Source organism: Sus scrofa, chromosome 1, assembly GCF_000003025.6.
Source record: "Sus scrofa isolate TJ Tabasco breed Duroc chromosome 1, Sscrofa11.1, whole genome shotgun sequence".
NCBI classification, from domain to species: domain Eukaryota; kingdom Metazoa; phylum Chordata; class Mammalia; order Artiodactyla; family Suidae; genus Sus; species Sus scrofa.
In genome coordinates, this window is record NC_010443.5 from 99,860,605 (window position 1) to 99,879,615 (window position 19,011).

Genomic DNA, 19,011 nt, shown 5'->3' on the forward strand with positions numbered 1-19,011 from the left:
ACACATCTAGGAGTTCCTGTTGTGGCGCATCAGAAACGAATCCGACTAGGAACCATGAGGTTGCAGGTTCAATCCCTGGCCTCACTCAGTGGGTTAAGGATCTGGCGTTGCCATGAGCTGTGGTGTAAGTCGCAGATGTGGCTAAGATCTATCATTGCTGGGGCTGTGGGGTAGGCCGGCAGCTACAACTCTGATTGGACCCCTAGCCTGTGAACTTCCACATGCAATGGGTGTGGCTCTAAAAAGACAAAAAAAGAAAAAGAGAAAAAGAAAAAAAAGAAAACACATCTACGTGTAAAACAATTCGCACAGGACATCAACTGAATGCTGGCAGAAGAACCTAAACCACCAAAAAGGACAAGAAACTCTTGACATAACTGGGTAGAACAAAATAAAAAAGAGAGAGAGAGAGAAAAGGAATCAGGATGGGACTAGCATTCCCGAGAGGGAGCTGTGAAGGAGAAAAGGAACCCACACCCTGGAAAGCCACCTAACCGACAGAAAGATCAGCTGAGTCAGAGGGATCTCCAAGATGCCAAGGAAAGTACAGCAGCAGGTCTGAAAACTGAAAAGCAGAGTGAGAGGACAGATCATCTGAACCACTGGCACAGACACCACAGCCTGTGATGCTCAGGTGGGGGCTGGGTGCTAAGACTTAGGCTCTGGTGGTCAGTCCATGGGAGCGGGCTGGGGTCCATGGTGAGGAGATAGCCAAAGGGCTAGGGAGCGGTACTCTGGGGCAGGGGAAGTGGTACATAAAGAGCTGGAGAGTAAAAAGCCATGGCAGAGGGAACCCGGGAGAAGGTCCAGACCCAGAGTAGTTAAGGCACCATTGCACCCCAGCGTGAGTGCTTGCCTGAGGGCTCACAGAGGGTGGAGCACCCCCAGCGCGGCAACCCCCCATGCCCGAGGCCAGAAGCCCCTAGGTGGCCACCACGCTGGGGCCGCCCCACCCTCAGGAAGCCACGCGCTGCACCACCGTGGACAGTGCATCTCAGGCGCAGCCCCTCATGGTCAAAAGTCACTTGCTAGCCCACCATAGACCTGGTGTCTCCAGCAGTGGGAAGCCACTTGCTAGCCCACGTCGGACCAGACCTGTAGGTGGCGGGAGCAAACCACCACAATTATCCCTGACTCCAGAGGTGGGCATGGCCCACAACAGCTGGGGATATCTAAACAAAAGTCACTTGCAGCCCCAACCACTTCAGAGGGCATCACAGAGAAGGACACTACAATGGAACACCACCTGATATTGCTCTTGCTCCTTGGGGAGCATACCCGCACTGCAGTTGCCACTGCCAAACATTCAGGGAGGTGCCCAGATGCTTTATCACTGTCCCTTCCTACTAACCTGCAACTAAGAGTGCCTTGTTCAGCACATCCTGTGGGGGCTAAGCAGGACCAGGTGCTTCTTCCACGATTTACAGGTGGCGGGGGCAAACCACCACAGTTATCTCTGGCTCCAGAGGTGGCAGTGGCCCGACACCACTAGGGGTTAGTGAACAGGCACCGCTTGCAGCCCCATTCACCTAAAGGGCATCACAGAAGAAGGCATTGTGACCGAATTAACTATTGGTGCTCTTGCACCCTTGGGAACACACTGGGCCTGTTGCTGCCACTGCTAAATGTTCAGGGCAGTACCCATATGCCGGATCTCTGTCACTTCCCAGGATCCTACACCTAGGAACAGCCTGTGCAGCACCTCCTATGTAGGCTAAGTAAGACAGTTCACAAATGCATGGTCTACAGGTGGTGGAGGCAAACCACCACAGTTATCACTGAAGCTAGAGACAGTCACGGCCCACTCCCACTAGAGGTCTCTGACCAGGCACCACCTATGGTTCCAATCACCTCAGAGGAGGGCATTGCAATCCAACACAAGCTGTTGTTGCTCTCACCCCCCTGGGAACTCATGGACCCTGCTGCAACTACAGCCAAATTTTGTGGTCACTTTACAGATCTTTCTAGAGCTCATTACCGTTTCCCAGGGCCCTGCAAATAGGAGTAACCTGTGCCATCTCCCTGCAGGTCCTTGCTGCTACTGAGATCCCAACGACCAGGCATTGAATGCTGGCCCTACCCATTGCCTCCTTCTCCCTGAAAACACACTGAGCATCCTGGGGATAACCGACTGCTCACACCAAAGAAAGAGACAGCAAAGATTCAAACTCCCACACTAAATATAAATATAAATAGTATAAATATAATACCCCCCCAAAAATACAAAGGGGTATTCTTGCATAGAAATAGACTTACAAGACTACACTTTGGCTTCCCCAAATTCACAGAAAAAGAAAAACACAAGCAAGATGAAGAAGCTCAGAAACCATTCCCAGTTAAAAGAACAGGAGAAGTCACCTGAAGCAGCAAATGGTAAAACAGACCTCTGCAGTCTGACAGACTTTGAGTTCAAAAGTGAGATAGTGAAAATACTGAAGGAATTAAGCGAGGATATGAACAGTAATGCAGATTCCCTCAGAAAGGAACTAGAAAATATAAGGAAGAGCCAAGAAAAACTAGAAAATTCATTTGCAGAGATACAAACTGACCTAAAGGCAATAAAGACCAGAATGAGTAATACAGAGGAACAAAACAGTGATGTGGAAGATAGAATAATGGAAATCACCCGAACAGGACAGCAGACAGAAAACCAAATAAAAAACATGAAAGCAATATAAGAGACCTATGGGATAATATAAAGCGGGCCAATCTACACATAATAGGAATTCCAGAAGGAAAAGAAAAAGAAAAGGGGATTGAAAATATATTTGAAGAAATTATGGCCGAAAACTTTCCAAATCTAAAGGATACTGATTATCAAGATAAGGAAGAGGGAGTTACCGTCGTGGTGCAGTGGTTAACGAATCCGACTAGGAACCATGAGGTTGCGGGTTCGGTCCCTGGCTTGCTCAGCAGGTTAAGGATCCAGCGTTGCCGTGAGCTGTGGTGTAAGTCGCAGACGCGGCTCGGATCCCGCGTTGCTGTGGCTCTGGCGTAGGCCGGTAGCTACAGCTCTAATAAGACCCCTAGCCTGGGAACTTCCATATGCCGAAGGAGCAGCCCTAGGAAAGGCAAAAAGACAGAAAAAAAAAAAAAAAAAAGATACAGGAAGAACAGAGGGCCCCAAACAAGTTGAACCCAAACAGGCCCACACCAAGACATATTATAATAAAAATGGCAAAAGTTAAAGATAAAAAGAGGATTCTAAAGGTAGCAAGAGAAAAGCAAAGCGTTAATTATAAGGGAACCCCCATAAGGCTATCAGCTGATTTCTCTACAGAAACACTACAGGTCAGGAGGGAGTGGTATACTTAAAGCACTGAAAGGAAAAAATCCGCAACCTAGAATGCTCTATCCTGCAAGAGTATCATTTAAAATAGATGGGAAAATAAAGAATTTCTCCAACAAACAAAAGCTAAAAGACTACAGCAATATGAAACCCATTCTAAAAGAAATACTGAAAGGGCTTCTCTAAATTAAAAAAAAAAAAAAAAGAGGAAGTTCTAGGATGGAGGAAACCACAATTGGAAAGCAGTCACTTAAATAAGCCAGCATACAGACCTAACATGAAGATGTTAAAAAAAAAAAAATAAGACATCAAAATCATACAATATGGGCAATGGAAGTAAGAAAAAATAGATTCTTTTTTAATTTTTTTAATGATGTGTTTGAGCCTATATGACTATCAGGCTAAAGCAAGCAGATATAGGAAGGGGTTAACATACTTAAAAAACAGGGCAACTGCAAATCAAAACCAAACATTACATCCACAAAAACTGAAAAGAAAAGTATTCAAGCATAAAATAAATGGAAACCATTCAACCAAAAAAAGAAAAGGTAGAAAAGAGAAACAGAATCAGCTGGAAAACAAGGTTTAAAATGGCCATAAATACATATCTATTAATAATCACCTTAAATGTCAATGGACTGAATGCTCCAATCAAAGACACAGAGTGGCAGATTGGATAAAAAAGCAAAAACCTTCAATCTGCTGCCTACAAGATACTCACCTTAGGGCAAAGGACACTTATAGACTGAAAGTGAGAGGATAGGAAAAGATATTTCATGCCAATGGACAAGAGAGGAAAGCAGGAGTTGCAATACTCATATCAGAAAAAATAGACTTTAAAATGAAGCCCATAAAGAAAGACAAAGAAGGACACTAATTAATGGTTAAAGGATCCATTTAAGAAGAGGATATTACAATCATCAATATATATGCCCCCAATATAGGATCACCCAGATACCTACAACAAATACTAACAGACATAAAAGGAGAAATTGATGGGAATACAATCATAGTAGGAGAATTTAATACCCCACTCACACCAATGGACAGATCCTCTAGACAAAAATCAATAAAGCAACAGAGACCCTAAAGGAAACAATAGAAAAGTTAGACTTAATTGACATTTTCAGGAGATTACATACAAAAAAATTGGAATACACATTCTTCTCAAGTGCACATGGAACATTCTCAAGAATTGATCACATACTGGGGCACAAAACTAACCTCAACAAATTTAAGAGTATAGAAATTATTTCATGTATCTTCCTGACCACAATGGCATGAAACTGGAAATCAACCACAGGAAAAGAAGTGAGAAAAAACCTACTACATGGAGACTAAACAACATGCTACTAAAAAAACCAATTGGTCAATGAGGAAATCAAGAAGGAAATTAAAAAATACCTTGAGACAAATGATAATGAAGACACAAGCACTCAAAATCTATGGGATGCCACAAAAGCAGTGCTCAGAGGGAAGTTCATAGTTCTTCCTCAAAAAAGAAGAAAAATCTCAAATCGACAACTTAACCCACCACCTAAATGAATTAGAAAAAGAAGAACAAGCAGAACCTAAAGTCAGCAAAGGGAAGGAAATCATAAAGATCAAAGAGGAAATCAATGAAGTAGAGACTCAAAAAACAATAGGTAAAAATCAATCAAACCAAGAGCTGGTTCTTTGAAAAGGTAAGCAAAATTGACAAACTTCTGCCTGGACTCACCAAGAAAAGGAGAGAGAAAATCCAAATAAATAACATAAGAAATGAAAAAGGAGAAGTCACAATGGATACCACAGAAATACAAAAACCATGAAGAGAATGCTATCAACAATTATATGCTAACAAATTTGACAACCTAGATGAAATGGACATCTTTCTAGAGACTTACAGCTTGCCAAAACTGAATCAAGAAGAAATAGATGAAATGAACAGACCAATCACTAGAAACAAAATTGAATATGTCATAGAAACAATCCCTACAAATGAAAGCCTAGGACCAGATGGCTTACAGACGAATTCTACAAAACATATAAAGAGGAACTTATACCCATCCTCTTTAAACTTTTTCAAAAGGTTGAAGAAGAAGGAACACTCCCAAAGACATTCTATGATGCCACCATCACCCTAATTCCAAAGCCAAAGATACCACCAAAAAAGACAACTATTGACCAATATCTTTGATGAATTTAGACGCCAAAATTCTCAACAAAATTTTAGCCAACTGAATCCAACAACATATCAAAAAGATCGTACACCACGACCAGGTGGGATTCATCCCAGATTCACAAGGATGGTTCAACATATGCAAATCAGTCAACGTCATAGAGCACATTAACAAAAGAAAAGTCAAAAACCACATGATCATCTCAATAGATGCGGAAAAAGCATTTGACAAAGTCCAACATCCCTTCATGATAAAAACTCTTACCAAAGTGGGTATAGAGGGAAGATTCCTGAACAGAATCAAAGCCATTTATGACAAACCCACAGCAAATACAATACTCAATGGAGAAAAGCTGAAAGCCTTCCCACTAAAATCTGGAACAAGACAAGGATGCCCACTCTCACCACTGTTATTCAACTTAATACTGATTCAATGCGATCCCTATCAAATTACCCATGACATTTTTCACAGAACTAGCACAAACAATCCAAACATTTATATGGAACAACAAAAGACCCAGAATTGACAAAGCAATTCTGAGAAACAAAAACCAAGCAGGAAGCATCACTCTCCCAGACTTCAGGCAATATTACAAAGCCACAGTAATCAAGACAGTGTGGTACTGGTACCAAAACAGACAGACAGACCAATGGAACAGAATAGAGAACCCAGAAATAAACCCAGACACCTTTGGTCAATTAATCTTTGACAAAGGAGGCAAGAATATAAAATGGGAAAAAGACAGTCTTTTCAGCAAGAATTGCTGGGAAACCTGGACAGCTGCATGCAAAGCAATGAAACTAGAACACATCCTCACACTATGCACAAAACTCAAAATGGCTTAAAGACTTAAATATAAGACAAGACACCATCAAACTCCTGGAAGAGAACATAGGCAAAACATTCTCTGACATCAACCTTACAAATGTTTGCTCAGGTCACTCTCCCAAAGCAACAGAAATAAAGGCAAAAATAAACCAATGGGACCTAATCAGACTGACAAGCTTTTGCATGGCAAAGGAAACCAAAAAGAAAACAAAAAGACAACTTACAGAATGAAAGAAAATAGTGTCAAATGATGCAACTGACAAGGGCCTAATCTCTAAAATATACAAACAACTTATACAACTCAACAGCAAAAAAGCCAACAACCCAATTGAAAAATGGGCAAAACACCTGAATAGACAATTCTCCAAGGAAGATATACAGATGGCCAACAAGCACTTGAAACAATGCTCAACATCCTTGATTATTAGAGAAATGCAAATCAAAACTACCATGAGATACCACCTCATACCAGTCAGAATGGCCATCATTAATAAGTCCACAAATAACAAATGCTGGAGGGGGTGTGCAGAAAAGGGAACCCTCCTGCTCTTTTGGTGGGAATGTAAGCTGGTACAACCACTATGGAGAACAGTGTGGAGGTACCTTAGAAAACTATACATAGAACTACCATATGACCCACCAGTCCCACTCTTGGGCATATATCTGGACAAATTTTCCTTGAAAAAGACACATGCATCCACATGTTCACTGCAGCTCTATTCACAATAGCCAAGACATGGAATCAACCCAGCTGTCCACTGACAAATGATTGGATTAGACGATGTGGTATATATACACAGTGGAATACTACTCAGCCATAAAAAAAAACAAAATAATGCCATTTGCAGCAACATGGATGGAACTAAAGACCCTCATACTGAGTGAAGTAAGTCAGAAAGAGAAAGACAAATACCATATGATATCACTTATATCTGCAATATAATATACAGCACAAAGGAAACTTTCCACAAAAAAGAAAATCTTGGATTTGGAAAATAGACTTGTGGTTGCCAAGGGGGAAGGGGAGGGACTGGGAGCTTGAGGTAAATATATGCAGACTGTTGCCTTCAGGATGGTTTAGCAATGGGATCCTGCTGTGTAGTACTGGGAACTCTGTCTAGTCACTTATGATGGAACATGTAATGTGAGAAAAAAGAATGTATGCATGTATGTGTTACTGGGTCACCATGATGCATAGTGGAATAAATAAATAAATAAATAAATAAATAAATAAATAAAAGATAAAAAAAATGATTCAGAACAGGTACAGGTCAACTTCCAGAAGATGTCAAGAGATATAGGTCATGCCTAATACAACTAAAATATTTGAAAAAATTCTCATGGCTCTCAGCAGCCACCTGGGGGCAATGGCTAAGAATGGTATTCCAAACAACAGCAGGTCTATTTATCATTTGCCTCATCATTATTGACTTGGTTAAATGTGCCTTACAGTGGATTCAGAAAATAGTATCTAGGTTCTTTAACATATCCACTATACAAGTGATTGTTATTCCTGATGCCAAGGCATCACAGGATAGATTGCTAAGCTACTCTGTTACATCACTGCCTCTATATCCATTTTGTTTGGCTAAGTGTCCTACAGGGACCTTAAACCAAAATAAACCCCTCATGAATATGCACACTCTAGATAGCAGCCCACAGAGTAACCTCCTGATATAACTTCCCCATCAGGCTCTGTAGTCAAAAGTCTCCCCATCTCCTGATGCCTTCCCCTTAAAGAGACCCCTATGGGGCTAACCAAAACCGCACACTTTTGATTTGAGTTGACCAATTCAGCCTCAGTACAGGAACCTCAAAACACTCCACCCATGGATCCTAATAATGGCATATGCCCCGGGTCCTGCGTCTTTCTGTCTGTACTCTGCTTTGACCACCCCATGTGGTCCCTGGAGGCATGCCATGTACTTCCTCCAGAACCTGAGAATAATAAACTTCTCTATTTAAATAGATCTGTTGTTGAAACATAGCTCACCATTCATCACCCTGTGCTACACTTAATAAGTGTTAACTTGACAAATTCATAACATATGCACCAAAAGCAATGCTTAGAAGAAAATTTATAGCAGCAAATACATTATGTATATATTATATACACATATATTATGACAGAAAAAAGATCTAGGAGTTCCCATCGTGGCTCAGCAGAAACAAATCTGACTAGCATTCATGAGGACACAGGTTCAATCCCTGGCCTCGCTCAGTGGGGTAAGGATCCAGTGTTGCTGTGGGGTGTGGCCCTAAAAATCCAAAAAAAAAAGAAAAAAGAAAAAGAAAGAAAAAGAAAAAAGATCTAAAATCGAGAATCTAAACTAGAAAACAAGGACAGATTAAATGCAAAGTAAGGAGTTCCCGTCGTGGCTCACTGGTTAACAAACCTGACTCATATCCATGAAGATGCTGATGCTGGTACAATCCCAGCATCAGCATCTTCATGGGTCCTGGGTTCACTCAGTGGGTTAAGGATCCGGTGTTGCCATGAGCTGTAGTGTAGGTTTCAGACACAGCTTAGGTCCTGCATTGCTGTGGCTGTGGTGTAGGCTGGCAGCTATAGCTTCAATTCAACCTCTAGCCTGGGAACTTCCATATGCCACAGGTGCAGCCCTTAAAAAAGCAAAACAAACAAAAAAAATGCAAAAGTAAGCAGAAGAAAAGAAATAAAAACTAGAAATGAATAAAATAAAAAATAGGAAATCAAAAAGAAAAACCAATGAAAGCAAAAGCTTTTCAAAAGCTCTTTGAGGGAGTTCCCGTCGTGGCACAGTGGTTAACGAATCCGACTAGGAACCATGAGGTTGCGGGTTCGGTCCCTGCCCTTGCTCAGTGGGTTAAGGATCCGGCGTTGCCGTGAGCTGTGGTGTAGGTTGCAGACGCGGCTCGGATCCCGAGTTGCTGTGGCTCTGGTGTAGGCTGGTGGCTACAGCTCCAATTCGACCCCTAGCCTGGGAACTTCCATATGCCGTGGGAGCGGCCCAAGAAATAGCAACAACAACAACAACAACAACAACAAAAGACAAAAGCTCTTTGAAAAGATCAGTAAAACTGATAGGTCTCTAGCGAGACTAAGAAAGAAGAGAGGACAAAATTAATAATATTAGAAATGAAAAAGGGGACATCACTTCATGTGTAAATCCCATGGACATTAAAAGGATATGAAAGAAATCCTATGAACAACTTTATGTCCATAAATTTGATACCCTAAAGGAAATGAAGCAGTTCTTTGAAAGATATAATATGCCAAAATTCACCCTCTTAAGAAGAAAAGGACAATCCTGAATAGGCCTATATATATTATTAAACAAATTGAATTAATAATTAATAAACTTCTAAAATAGAAAGCACCAGTCTCACATGAGTTCACTAGTGAATTCTATCAACATTTAAGGAAGAAATACTGTTTACAATCTCTTTCACAAGATAGAAGCAGAAGGAATAATTCCTAACTCATTCTATGAAGGCAGAATTACCCTAATAGCAGAAGCAGACAAAGACATGAGAAAACTATACACTAATCTCTCTCATGAACATAGATGCAAAAATCCTCAACAAAATATTAGTAAATTAAATCCAACAATGTATAAAAGAGTTATATAACATGACCAAGTAAGATTTATCTTAGGTAACAAGGCTGGTTCAACATTCAAAAATCAGTAATATAATCCATCACTTCACCAGGCTAAACAAGAAAAACCATATGATCATACTAATAAATGCAGAAAAAAACATGTGACAGAATCCAACACACATTCATGTTAAAAAGAAACTCCATAAACCAGGAATAAAGGGAGACTTTCTCAATTTGATACAGCATATCTATAAAAGACCTACAACCAACATCATATTTAATGCTGAGAAACTAGAAGCTTTCCTATTAATATCAGGTACAAGGCAAGGCTGTCCCCACTCAGCACACCTTTTCACATTATCCTGAAAGTTCTAGCTTATTAAATGAGAAAAGAAAATTAGGAGTTCCCTTGTGGCTCAGCAGGTTAAGGACCTGGAGTTGCCGCTTCTGTGGCTTGGGTCACTACTGTGGCACAGGTCTGATCCCTGGCCCAGGAACTTCTACATGCCATGCGTGTGGCCAAAAAGAAAAGAAAAAGGTAAGAAAGAAAGAAACATCTTTGTTCACAGATAACATGGTTGCCTGTGCAGAAAATCTCAAAGAATCAATAAAAAACCCCTGGGGCTAATAAGCAATTTAAGCAAAGTTGCAGGATATAAGATTAATATACAAAGGTCAGTTGTTTTCCTATATGTCAGCAACGAACAAGTAGAATTTGAAATTAAAAACACAATACCATTTACATCAGTGCCCCAAAAATGAAATACATAGGTATAAATCTAACAAAATAAGTATAAGACCTATATGAGGAAAAGTACAAAACTGATGCAAAAAATCAAAGGGGAACTAAATAGAGACATATTCCATGTTAATGTATAGGAAGTCTCAATATTGTCAAGACGTCAGTTTTTCCCAAATTGATCTATGGATTCAATATAATCTTAATCAAAATCCCAGCAAGTTATTTCATGGAAATCAACAAACTGATCCTTAAGAGGTGTAAGATTGGCTAACTCAGTATGTAAAATAAGAACAAAGTCAGAGGACTGACCCCACCTAACTTTAACACTTACTATAAAGCTACAGCAGTCAACACAGTATGGAAGTGGTTAAAGAACAGATCAATAGAAAAGAACCCAGAGTGCCAAAACCAAAACAAACTCACATATAGTCAACTCATCTTTGATAAGGAAGCAAAGGCCATACGAAGGAGTTAAGAGAGTTTCTTAACAAATGGTGCTGGAACAACTGGACACCCACATGCCACAAAAAAAAAAAAAAAAAAAAAAAAAAAAAAAAAAAAAAAAAAGAATCTAGACACAGATCTTACACCGTAACAAAAATTAACCCATGGTAGCGCAGTGGTTAACGACTCCGATTAGGAACCATGAGGTTGTGGGTTCGATCCCTGGCCTTGCTCAGTGGGTTAAGGATCCAGCGTTGCCGTGAGCTGTCGTATAGGCCGTAGATGTGGCTCAGATCCCGCGTTGCTGTGGCTCTGGCGTAGGCTGGTGGCTACAGCTCCGATTTGACCCCTAGCCTGGGAACCTCCATATGCTGCAGGAGCGGGCCTAGAAAAGGCAAAAAGAGAAAAAAAAAAAAAGAAAAAAATTAACCCAGGACTTCCTCTGGCTCATCAAGTTAAGAACCCAACATAGTGTCCATGAGAACGAGGGTTTGATCCCTGGCCTTGCCCAGTAGGTTAAGGATCCAGCATTGTTGCTATCTGCAGTGTAGGTAGAAGATACAGCTTGGATCTGGCGTTGCTGTTGCTGTGGTGGTGGCCAGAAGCTGCAGCTCCGATTCGACCCCTAGCCTCTTAATTTTAAATATCTTAAAATTTAATTTTTTGAGTGGACCAAAGATCTAAATGTAAAATATAAAACTATAAAACTCCTAGAAGATAACAAAGGAGAAAATCTAGATGACCTTGGGTTTAGTGATAAGTTTTTAGATACAACACCAAAGGTATAATCCATGAAAGAAAGAACTGATAAACTGGACTTAATTAAAATTGAAAACTTTTGTTCTGTGAAATTTCCTATCAAGAAGATGAAAGACAAGTCACAGACAGGAGAAAATAATTGGTAAAAACTTATCTGATAAAGCACTGATAAATATACAAACAACTCTTAAAACTCAACAAGAAAACAAAAACTTCCAAAAAACAAGCCAAAGCCAAGTGTAGTCCTCACTTTGGACAACACTGCTAAAGCAGCCATTCCAGTTCAATAGTGCAGTGTGTTTGGGCCAGTCTGTCAGAGACTTGCCTTTTGTTATTCTTTCAAAATAAAAGGAGCCTTCATCATGTGCTGAACCCCAAGCCTGGTGGTTCTGCTGCTCAAAGTCCTAAACTGCACACAATTCAATGTGCAGCCTGTGGAAAGGTGGTTCCTGCTGCTGGTGCTGCTCAGCTCCAACATGAACCCCATTATCTAGTCCTACAATGATGAGGACAAGTACAGCATCATGAAGAGGGCAGAGAGGTGCCCCTCCTGCATCCCCTCCAAAGTCCTCAGCCTGAGCGACACTGGCAGCCGGTACATAGAAGATACCACCAACCTCAGCTCAGCCTGCAAAGAGCAGCTCCTGAGCTGCAGATGTCCCTCCACCCACCCAGCTTCCTCTGGTGGAAGAGCTGTTCAGATCGGTCACCTGTCCCAACAAAGCCCACATACAGTTATTTGAGGTCTGAATGAATCATTGGGAAATGTTTTACTTTTTTTTTTGCTTTTGAGGGCCACACCTGTGGCATACGGAGGTTCCCAGGCTAGGGGACTAATCAGAGCTGTAGCTGCTGGCCTACACCACAGCTCACAGCAACATCAGATTCTTAACCCACTGAGCGAGGCCAGGAATTGAACCCACAACCTCATGGTTCCTAGTCAGATTCATTTCCACTACTCCGCAACAGGAACTCCTGGGAAATATTTAAAAAAACAAAAACAAAAACTTTACATAGTTTCAAAGAATGGGCAGGAAAGAGGATACAATGCATTTAGAGCAAATGTACAGAAAGAGGAAAAGCAGCATGGAGGATTCCTGTTTGATGTTTTATGAACCCCTCAGAGCACTGCAGACCAGGCTGTGCAATCAGGGCTCTGTCACTACCTTGTAGCCATTCTCTTTGTGTTTTCAAATAATGTTAAAGGGCTTAGGCCAAATAAATTAAAATGTTACTTGAACCACAAACACACACAAAAGACACCTCACCAAAAATATACAAATGACAAACATATGAAAAGATGCTTGTGATAATGTGATTTATAGTAAGAAATACATATTTGGGCTTTCTGGCACAGAGCTCATAAAACTCTTAGAATTTCTTGAGTGATGAGAGCAACAAAATTGTCTTTTGTTTTGTTATTGGGGTGACTTTGGGACTATGTCTAAGTTTGGGGGCTGGGTGTCAGGGGAACCAACCAACCCTGTGAATTAGAGGGTTGGAACTTTCAGTCCCACTTCCCTGACCTCTGCAGAGGACAGAGGGTTTGGGGGCTGAATCAATCACCAATAACCAATGACTCATGTCCATGTAATGAAGTCCACATAAAAATCCCAAAGGAGGATTTCCCGTCGTGGCGCAGTGGTTAACAAATCCGACTAGGAACCATGAGGTTGCGGGTTTGATCCCTGGCCTTGCTCAATGGGTTAATGATCTGGTGTTGCCATGAGCTGTGGTGTGGTCACGGACGCGGCTCGGATCCTGCATTGCTGTGGCTCTGGTGTAGACTGGCGGCTACAACTCCGATTAGATCCCTAGCCTGGGAACTCCATATGCCACGGGAGCAGCGCTGGAAAAGGTAAAAAGACAAAAAAAAAAAAAAAAACCACAGGAGAGGGCTCAGAAAGCTTCATGTTGGGGAACCAGAACACTCTCTCTGTGCCAGACCCCATACTCCACAAGGACAGAAGCTCTTTGTTCAGGACCTCATCCTATGTCTTTTCATCTGGCTGTTGGTATCCTTAATATACTTTGTAATAAACTGGTAATCTAGTGAGTAAACTGGTTTCCTGCGTTCTGTGAGCCACTCTAGCCAATTAACTGAACCCAAGGAGGGGGTTGTGGGAACATCTGATTTATAGCTGGTCTGTTATGTAACAACTTGGATTCACAGTTGGCATCCTGAGTTAGAGGAGGGTCACAGGAACTTCCAGTTTGTAGCCAGTTGGTCAGAAGCACAGGTCACAATCTGGGCTTGCGACTGGCATCCAAAGTAAAGGGCAGTCTTACAGGACCAGGCCCTTACCTATGGAATCTGATTCTATCTCCAGGTAGATAGTGCCAGAATTGAGTCGAATTACAGGACGCCCAGCTGATGTGCTGAGCATCGTTTGGTGATGTGGAGGGCTAACTCCCACTCCACACAATGGAATTGGATTCAGAGCCTTTAATGTTCCACATCACATGACATTAGGGAAATTAAAATTAAAGCAACAATGAGATACCACCGCACACCTATTAGAATGGCCAAAGTCCAGGACACTGACAACACCAAATACTGACGAGGACACTGAGCACCAGGAACTCTCATCTGGTGGGATGCAAAATAGTATAGACATTTGGAAGACAGTTTGGCAGTTCTTATTAAACTGCACATACTCTTACCATATGATCCAGCAATCACATTCCACCAATCCAGTAGTTACCCATATGAGTTGAAAATTTATTGTCCACACAAAAACTTGCACAACAATGTGAATAGCAACTTTATTTACAACCACCAAAACTTGGAAGCAACCAAAGACATCTTTCAGAAGATGAATGGATACACTGTGGTATAGCCATTCACACAATGGAATATATTCAAGTGCTAAAAAGGAAATGAGCTATCAAGCCACGAAAAGATATGGAGTGAACTAACACATTAGTTAGTGAAAGAAACCAATCTGAAAAGCCTACATACTGTATGATTCCAATGATAGAACACTCTAGAAAAGGTGAAATTATGGAGACAGTAAAAATACCAGTGATTTCCAGGGGTTTGGGTAGAGGGGAGTGGGGGATGAATAGGTGGAGCTCAGAGGATTTTTAGACCAGTGTAATTACTCTGCATGATACTTTCATGTTGTATACGTGTCATGATATGTTTGTCCTAACCTATATATTTGCAACACCACGGAGCAGACTCCAATGTAAACTATGGACTTTGGGTGATAATGATGTGTCAAAGTAGGTTCATCGACTGTACAAATGAACCACTCTAATGGTGGATGTTGAGAATGGGGAAGGCTGCAGGTGTTTCTCTACCTGCTGGTCAATTTTGCTGTGAACCTAAAACTGCTCTAAAAATAAAGTCTACCAAAGCAAATCAGAGTATCTTTAGGAAAAGCACAACCCCATAAAGAGTTTACAAATTTCAAAGGAACAGCTGAGTAAATACTGGTATGATTTTCTCTACTCTCTTTGCCTGTCAAGACTACATATCCTTCAAAGTCCAACTTGAACACCACTTTCTCAGTGATGTCTTCTCCAACTTCCAGACACCCCTAGTCACTCCACTTCCTGAGATCCCATCCTGTACTAACAACATGTGATAGGAGTTCTCAAGTTAGCGAGCATCAGAATTACCTGGGGGAGCTTTTTAAAACACAGATTTATTGTCCCTGCCAGGATGTGGATTTGTGGATTCTGATACTGGAGCCTATGAATTTCTATTTCTTTTTTTTTTTTTTTTTTTTTTTTGCTATTTCTTGGGCCGCTCCCGTGGCATATGGAGGTTCCCAGGCTAGGGGTCCAATCGGAGCTGTAGCCGCCGGCCTACGCCAGAGCCACAGCAACGCGGGATCCAAGCCGCGTCTGCAACCTACACCACAGCTCACGGCAACGCCGGATCCTTAACCCACTGAGCAAGGGCAGGGACCGAACCCGCAACCTCATGGTTCCTAGTCGGATTCGTTAACCACTGCGCCACGGCGGGAACTCCTGAATTTCTATTTCTAACATCCTCCCAGATGATGATGATGCTATTGGTTCATGGACCATACTTAACAGAGCACTGTTACAGTTTATTCTACGTGTAGCTGGCCGAGACTGAAAGCTCAACGAGGAACTTTGCAAGGCACACAACACTAAACAAATATCTTACTCTTTTTTGCTTCTTTTTATCAGCCTCTTCCTGTAGGTTTTGAAGGGCGTTTTGTGTGAGTTTCATGTTCAAGTCCTGCTCTTCTCTGTATTCCTGCTGAATTTGCTCCATTTTCTCTTGGAGGGCTTTTTGCAAAACAGCCCTTATTTCCTGTTTTGTCTTCTGTTTCTTTAGCTTATCCTGTTCATTCTCAAGTTTCACCTGTGCTTTGTTGTTTTCCTATGGTAGAAAAATAAGAGATAATGCATTAGCACAGTTGGACAAAATAAAGATGTCAATACATTTCATTTAAGAGATAAGAATACAGGGTTTCTTGGAAACATACACTCCTGGATATAAATGGAGTATAAGAAATAAAACTTGCCTTTTCATTGCTGAATAGGTATGAGGGCTTTGTGAAATTACTGTGTGTGTGAATGATTATAAAGTAATAAACAGTTGTGGAGTTGAAAATGCAGAAAAATATAAAGTTTTAATCATAGAACCCATTCACCCACTACCAATTTTAAAAATTTCAGAGCACTGACCTTCCAGACTAGTCTTCCATGCACTTCAGCACATCTAGATTTGGATACATTATTACACAGCAATGAGTCCAAAAATGGAAATGTGCACATCAGCTAAATTAAGAATTTTGTTCATTATAAGTACTCTCATTTTCTTATCTATTAGACCCTCCTAACTGGCTAAATTGCCTGGCCAACCAAGCAATTTTAACTGGGGCATCAACACTGTTGGGTGTTGTGAGTTTGGTAGAAAATCTGATCATGGTATAAACTGAGGCATTAGTCCAAGGGCTTGTCTCTCCAGAAGAGTTCATCTGCCTTTGAGTAAATGTCCATGAACAGATAAATGGATTAAGAAGATGTGGTATACATACACAATGGAATACTACTCAGCCATAAAAAAGAACAAAATAATGCCATTTGCAGCAACATGGAACTATAGACTCTCATCTGGAACTACAGACTCTCATACTAAGTGAAGTAAGTCAGAAATAGAAAGCCAAAATACCATATGGTATCACTTATATCTGGAATCTAATATATAGCACAAACAAACCTATTTTACAGAAAGGAAACAAACTCATGGACTTGGAGAACAGACTTGAGGTTGCCTAGGGGTGGGGAGGAAGGAGTGGGATGGATGGGGAGTCTGGGGTTAGTAGATGCAAACTATTGCATTTGGAGTGGGTAAGCAATGAGATCCTCCTGTATAGCACGGGGAACTATAGCTAATCACTTGTGATGGAACCAACAACCCAATTGAAAAATGGGCAGAAGACCTAAATAGCCATTTCTCCAAAGAAGATATACAAATGGCCATCAAGCACATGAAAAAATGCTTCACATCACTGATTTTTAGAGAAATCCAAATCAAAACTACTGTGAGGTACCACCTAACACCAGTCAGAATGACCATGATAGAGGATAATGTGAGAAAAAGAATGTGTATATGTATAAGTATATATATATGTGTGTGTATATATATAACTATATATATAACTGGGTCATTTTGCTGTACAGCAGAAATTAACAGAACAATGTAAATCAACATAACAAAAAATAAAAATATAAAAAAAGAAAATGTTCATATCATTATTTAATACAACAGTATTGTTATAACAAATGTTATTGCTATGATATTTATTTTATTTTATTGGTCTTTTTTAGGGCTGCACTTGCAGCATATGGAGGTTCCCAGGCTAGGGGTCGAATCGGAGCTGTAGCCATTGGCCTATGCTACAGCCACAGCAACACCACATCCAAGCTGCATCTGTGACCTACACCACAGCTCACAGCAATACTGGATCCCTAACCCTCTGAGAGAGGCCAGGGATTGAACCTGCGTCCTCATGGATACTAGTCAGATTCATTTCTGCTGAGCCATGACAGAAACTCCATTATAACATTTTAAAAGGTGGAATTTATATAACATTCTTGAAATTTCAAAATAATGATAAAGAACATATCAGTGGTTGCCAGAGGTTAGGGTTGAGGGTGGTAATGAAATAAAATGTATATTTTAAGGCAGCACAAAAAACTGTAAACATAAAACTCTCTTTCTGTCCATTTGGGCATCTTCTCTCCCCCTTTATTGTGTAATGTGCATCTTCATTATACATTAACCAGATCTCCTCAGAGACTGGAATGCCTGCTCAACCATAAAGATCAATTTTTTTTCTTTCTTCTGATGCCGGCAGTATAACTTCTTAGAAGATTAGTATTCTTGCCCAACTCTGTAAGGGGTCATGGTGACTTACTGTTTGCTTTGTACAAACTTATCTGGCCTATGTATCTTTTGGTGAACTTTATATAAAATGTGTGTCATTCTGATGTAAAATCCTTTGTCTTGAAAATGTATATGACTGTGCCTCCAACTACTAACAGGCAGAACAATACTCAGAGCTTCTGAGAGTCTGTCTCCCATATTATGATCTTTAGTTTGGCTTGAATAAAATTTTTTTCCTCCTAACTTGATTGTTAACTGAGTTTTCATTGACAGAAGTTATAACTATAATGGAGTATCTGGAAGGAGTTTTTCTTTGAATGATGGAATGGTTCTATACTATGATTTTGGCAGTGGTTACATAAATCCACACAGGTTATAAAATTTCATACAACTATATGTCTTCTTTCAAAGAGTGTAAATCCAAAGACAGTTTTTAGTTAAAGGAATAACTTTAGTTGAAAGTATTATACCAATATTAATTCTTGTGTTTTATAAATATATATATTATATATAGAGAGAGAACATAGCAACTCTCTTAATATTTTTGGCAGTGTGTGTGTGTGTGTGTGTGTGTGCGCGCGCGCGCGCATACGCACACACTCAATTTCTTTCTTTCTTTTTTTGCCTTTTTTTAGGACTGCACATGCGGCATGTGGAGGTTCCCAGAGTAGGGGTCTCATGGAACTGTAGCTGCCGGCCTACATATGCCACAGCCATGGCAACACCAGATCCAAGCCCATCTACGACCTACACCACAGCTCATGGCAACGCCGGATCCTTAACCCACTGAGAGAGGCCAGGGATTGAATCCGCAACCTCATGGATCCT

The 19,011-nt window shown here is 40.8% G+C and overlaps 2 protein-coding genes across 14 annotated transcripts in view; both read right to left on the reverse strand.

Annotated features, from left to right (window-relative positions):
- CFAP53 (cilia and flagella associated protein 53) overlaps window positions 1-19,011 on the reverse strand; it is a 51,818-nt gene that overhangs the window by 12,421 nt on the left and 20,386 nt on the right. Inside the window, exon 5 of the mRNA XM_005654423.3 lies at window positions 15,952-16,170. Coding sequence (XP_005654480.2) covers window positions 15,952-16,170 — 219 coding nt within the window. The remainder of the gene's footprint in view (window positions 1-15,951; window positions 16,171-19,011) is intronic.
- Window positions 1-19,011, reverse strand: part of MBD1 (methyl-CpG binding domain protein 1) — a 69,155-nt gene that overhangs the window by 12,412 nt on the left and 37,732 nt on the right. For 12 of the 13 annotated variants that reach the window (XR_002344345.1, XR_002344364.1, XR_002344380.1 and 9 more), the window contains one exon: window positions 15,952-16,170. The gene's annotated coding sequence lies outside the window, so the exon portion shown is untranslated. Of the gene's footprint in view, window positions 1-14,554; window positions 16,171-19,011 lie in introns of those variants that run through there. The other variant, XR_002344344.1, reaches the window with a different exon arrangement.